The sequence below is a fragment of the Galeopterus variegatus genome, unplaced genomic scaffold (assembly GCF_000696425.1).
Source record: "Galeopterus variegatus unplaced genomic scaffold, G_variegatus-3.0.2 Scaffold3621, whole genome shotgun sequence".
NCBI lineage: Eukaryota > Metazoa > Chordata > Mammalia > Dermoptera > Cynocephalidae > Galeopterus > Galeopterus variegatus.
The window spans coordinates 15,605-21,023 of record NW_007729732.1 but is presented as its reverse complement, the minus strand read 5'-3'; the positions used below and the strand labels follow the sequence as shown (position 1 = coordinate 21,023).

The 5,419-nt window shown below is 41.7% G+C and overlaps 1 protein-coding gene across 1 annotated transcript in view; it reads left to right on the top strand.

Moving 5' to 3' along the window:
- The window catches only part of LOC103601183 (dimethylaniline monooxygenase [N-oxide-forming] 5-like), a 23,221-nt gene extending 18,952 nt beyond the window's left edge, over nucleotides 1–4,269 (top strand). The window contains exons 6-8 of the mRNA XM_008585563.1: nucleotides 786–1,138; nucleotides 1,267–1,339; nucleotides 3,776–4,269. Coding sequence (XP_008583785.1) covers nucleotides 786–1,138; nucleotides 1,267–1,339; nucleotides 3,776–4,151 — 802 coding nt within the window. The 3' untranslated portion in view covers nucleotides 4,152–4,269. The remainder of the gene's footprint in view (nucleotides 1–785; nucleotides 1,139–1,266; nucleotides 1,340–3,775) is intronic.
- Nucleotides 4,270–5,419: the final 1,150 nt, after the last annotated feature.

Here is a 5,419-nt window from a genome sequence, read left to right as displayed (position 1 = left end):
ATTTTCAGTCCTAAGGTTGTCTATCTATAACAGACCCCCCTGGTTGTTTACTAAGTACATAGCTCTCTCTTCCTTGCAGCAGCAGATTATCTGGACAGGGTGGTCATGTGACATGGTTTTCTTTGAGAGTCAGTAGGAGTCCACTGAACAGAGTTTCTGAGAAGGCTGCTGTTTGCCCAGAGACAGGGCCACACTCAGCCAACATAAAGCTTTGCCCTCCCCCTTTCTCATTCTTCCTGTCTGGAACATGAATCCAATGCCTGGAGGTAGAGTTAGTTATTTCAGACAACAATTTAGCCATTTAACAAATGTTTAAATGGGTTCCGGTGTCAGGGATCTTTACACCTAATTCTGCTACAAATCTATTATATATCTATCTTGGAGACTGATTTTGCCTACAAATGATAATTTGGTAGGACATGACATGGAGGGAGGGCTGATAATAATCTATGACTTGTTTTCAATCTGAGATTCACAGTCATGTTTCCTTTCTTCTTAATTCTAAGTAGTTTAAAATATTTTAACACTAAAAAGAATCAGATATGTTATGGCACAGAGTGCAAGATATACATCAGTTTTCAAAATAAAATATAAGACCCGAAAAATGAAAAGGTAGCCACTAAGGCATTCAGTGCACAGAATCTCTCTCCTCTGCCATTAGAGGCAGACAGTTGGATAAGTGCAGACTTAGGGGGAAATGCAAATTGTTGGCTTCAATTTCTTCTCATATGCATTCCTTTCTTTTTGTATATTTGCTTACTTAGGATTTTTATTTTTACATACAGACCTTTAAGTCAACATCCAACTGTCAGCGATGACCTGCCAAATCACATAATTTCTGGAAAAGTCCAAGTGAAGCCCAATGTGAAGGAGTTCACAGAAACAGATGCCATTTTTGATGATGGCACTGTAGAGGAGAATATTGATGCTGTCGTCTTTGCTACAGGATACAGCTTTTCTTTTCCTTTCCTTGATGGTCTGATCAAAGTTACTCAGAATGAAGTGTCCCTGTATAAGCTTATGTTCCCTCCTGACTTGGAGAAGCCAACACTGGCTGTCATCGGTCTTGTCCAGCCACTGGGCATCGTCCTCCCTATTGCAGAGCTCCAGTCTCGCTGGGCTACACGAGTGTTCAAAGGTATGTGAATAAACGTTGGAGAAAGGCCTAAAATTATCCTCAGCTGTTCCTTGACACTAGTTCTCTCCTTTCAGCAAAATTCCTCTTACTCCTAGGAATCCTGACGGACTCTGAATTCTCTTTTCTAGGGCTGAGCAAATTGCCCTCGGTGAAGAACATGATGGCAGATATTGCCCAGAGGAAAAGGGCTATGGAAAAACGGTATGTAAAATAATTAGTAACTACTAGTTGGGGACCTTCATAGGGATCACAGAATTCCTAATCTGGGATTCTAAATCCGTGCTTCATCTCACTCAATTCTATTTTTCTCCATTTCCTATAGTATAGCTTTGCAACACAAACAAGTTATGAATCCCCTAACTCAGTTATGCAGCAAATAACCACATATTTATTCTCTTTAAATCATATTAAACCTGAATTTAAGCCCTCAGCTGCAATCTCAGTTATTATTAGTGTTTCCTCCAGGATCTTACCAAAATCTGGGAAGCTTATGTGATTCTCGAAAATGTGGGAATAGTTTATGATTTTCACTATATCATGTTTCTTACTGACATCCTTATTGCCTGTGTCTAAAGTACACTTGTAAGTCTGGAGGTTCTTGGCTTTTCTATCATAAGTAGGGTGCAGGAACCCTTGCTGGGGATGGGGGCCCAGCTGAGGTGGGCTCGGCGTTCAGCCTTCCCAGGAGCCGCACACAGCTATTCCCTCCGAAGTCTCGCTATAGGTTCCTGGACTGTTTCAGAGCAGACTTTCTACTTTATATACTGTGAAATCTCTCCTCTTCTCTTGGTGCCTTCAAAGATATTTATCTTATTCTCCTCCATGAGCCCAGAATTTAAGAAAACAGAAGTTAGGAGGGGAAAAGTCTTCCAAGTAAGGTATTTCTTTGGTCATGTGATAAAAAAATGTCTCTGAGACAAGGAAACACAAAAGGCTTGGTCATTTTTACAGAGACCAAGTAGAGGAGAGGAATATAGGCAGAAAATACACAAATTAATATCTTAATAAATTACTGTATTCATCTATCTTTGTGTTGCTAAAATAGAATACCTGAAACTTGGTAATTTATAAGGAAAAGAGGTTTATTTGGCTTACGATTCTGGGACAGCTGCATCTGGCACGGGCCTCAGGCTGCTTCTACTCATGGTGGAAAGTGGCAGGCAGCCGGTGGGTGTGAGCGGATCACATGGAGAGGAAGCAAGAGAGAGAGGGGGAGGGAATACCAGGGTCCTTTAAACAACTGGCATTCTCAGGAACTAACAGAGTGAAAACTCACTCACTACCACCCCCGGCATTAATCTACTCATGAGGGATCTGCCCCATGATCCAAACAGCTCCCAACACTGCCAAGTTGGGGCTCAGATTTTGACATGAGCTTTGGGGGAGACAACATGTCCAAACTCTATCGATTGCCTTGCCACATTATTTCAGGATTTTCAAAACTTTAATCTGTGTCCATATAAAGCAATGAAATTCATTCCTATTCAGTCCCCCTCACCTACACACGTACTTTACAATCAGTTTTACAAACTTTGCAACACAGAGAAAATCATTAGTTGAAAAAGCATTTAAGTACCATTCTCATCAATATTTGTAAAAAGAAGAGGTGGAAATGTTTCTAATTCACTCATTAAAAATTTATTTTGTGTCTTCTTCAGCAGACATATTGCTAAGCATTTCCAACAGGATTATGCAGAAGGCAGTAGAGAGCAATATAAAATGGCAACACTGTTGTTCCTCCTTATGTGACAGCACCTGAAACCAGCCTTCTGTACTAGATGTGAGGGCTACAAATTCTGTGTTATGGGGAAGCTCCCACAACATGGAACAAATGTTCAGCTCCTGCAGCAGAGGCGCCAGCTCCCAGACGTCTCTAAGACGACACTTTGTGCACTCTCACATCAGAAGGATAAGCTACCCTTGCCCCATGTTGTACAGCAGGTGTATATGGGGCTGCTGCTGTCCCATAAAATGCATTTGTGCAAATTAGAAAAAAAGCACACCTTCCTCAAGACACTTTCAAATGCTGGAAGTAAAACTGATAACAAACATGAAATCTGCAGTATCTGCAATGTCCCTCTAGGATCATGTTCATCCGCGTCAAGGGAGAGCTACCCAAGCAGCTGCCATTCCCAGCAGTGCTGCAGAGTTACTTGCTCTGCAAAGGAGGCTACCCTCACTGCACTCTTACCACATACAGCCACCAAGCTTTTGGGGCCAGATTATCAATAACATCTGATTTCCCACTCCCTGGCTGACTTCAAACACACAGGAGGGCTAGAAGTTAAGCATTTTCTATGCTACCTACACAACTGGATCACAATCCTTCATTTAAAAAATGAACATCTTAAAGGACAGAGATCACTGAGAACACCAATCTGCAGTTCAGTCACCCTGGTGCAATGAAAAATGAAGGGACAGTGAACACGGAAACCTGGATTCTGTGTCCGATCTGTCATTCAGTAGCTGAGTGGTATTGGGTTTGTCAGTTCAGCTTTTCAGTTTTCAGTTTCTTCACTTCTAAAGTGAATAGAAGTATTTCAACTTCTTGTAGTTCTCGTGTGGTGTAGATATAAATCTCTGTTGTTCCCCCACTGCTAGAGGCTGTGAGTCCTCCACTCTCTTCTCTCATTTCAGATATGTGAAGACACCCCGCCACACAATCCAAGTGGATCACATTGAGTACATGGATGAGATCGCAACCCTGGCAGGGGTGAAGCCCAACCTGCTATTCCTCTTTCTCTCAGATCCAAAGCTGGCCATGGAGGTTTTCTTTGGCCCCTGCACCCCATACCAGTACCGCCTGCAGGGGCCGGGTAAGTGGGATGGGGCCCGGAGAGCCATCCTGACCCAGAGAGAGCGGATCATCAAGCCCCTGAGGACTCGAATTACTAGTGAAGACAGTCACTCATCCTCACAGCTCTCTTGGATAAAGGTGGCACCAGTTAGCCTGGCATTTCTGGCTGCTGGCTTAGCATATTTCAGATACATTCATCATAGTAAACGGAAATAAAGGAATGAACATTGAGGGGAGAAAGCATGTAATAGTTTCTACTCACCCTGGATCATTGTTTCCTTTATTTTCAAGGCAATGACACATGTCCAGCATTATGTAGTATTGCTATAACTGCTATAGAAAATGTTTAGATATACTTTACAAGTAGATTTAGTCCTCAAAAAATGGGTATACATATTTCTGTATAACATTGTGAATGCACGAGAAAAGCTTATCGTTAAAAGAATTCTGTTAAAGCCTTGAGAATGTTTTTGCAACATAAAGTGTACCTAAGTTAGTTTCATGAAGCTAGATTCTCCTTATAGGAATTCATAAATAAACCTTTATTTTATCACTGACTTTTTCAACATTATCCTTTCCTCCTTTCAATTAATTCTATCAAATTCTGGCTCAGACATGAAAGTGTTCATTTATAGCATGGAAGTTGAACTGTTAACTGAATTGAGGCTGAAGAGGCAAATTTGAAAATGTATAAGGTTTATTATGAACCAAATTTGAGGATCGGCCCAAGAAACACAAGCCAAGAGCTTTGGGTTTTTTGGGGTTTTTGTTGTTGTTGTTGTTGTTGTTTGTTTTTACTAGGATACAGACTTATGTAGCAAAATTACANCTGTTCCTTGACACTAGTTCTCTCCTTTCAGCAAAATTCCTCTTACTCCTAGGAATCCTGATGGACTCTGAATTCTCTTTTCTAGGGCTGAGCAAATTGCCCTCGGTGAAGGACATGATGGCAGATATTGCCCAGAGGAAAAGGGCTATGGAAAAACGGTACGTAAAATAATTAGTAACTACTAGTTGGGGACCTTCATAGGGATCACAGAATTCCTAATCTGGGATTCTAAATCCATTTCTGGAAAAGTCCAAGTGAAGCCCAATGTGAAGGAGTTCACAGAAACAGATGCCATTTTTGATGATGGCACTGTAGAGGAGAATATTGATGCTGTCGTCTTTGCTACAGGATACAGCTTTTCTTTTCCTTTCCTTGATGGTCTGATCAAAGTTACTCAGAATGAAGTGTCCCTGTATAAGCTTATGTTCCCTCCTGACTTGGAGAAGCCAACACTGGCTGTCATCGGTCTTGTCCAGCCACTGGGCATCGTCCTCCCTATTGCAGAGCTCCAGTCTCGCTGGGCTACACGAGTGTTCAAAGGTATGTGAATAAACGTTGGAGAAAGGCCTAAAATTATCCTCAGCTGTTCCTTGACACTAGTTCTCTCCTTTCAGCAAAATTCCTCTTACTCCTAGGAATCCTGACGGACTCTGAA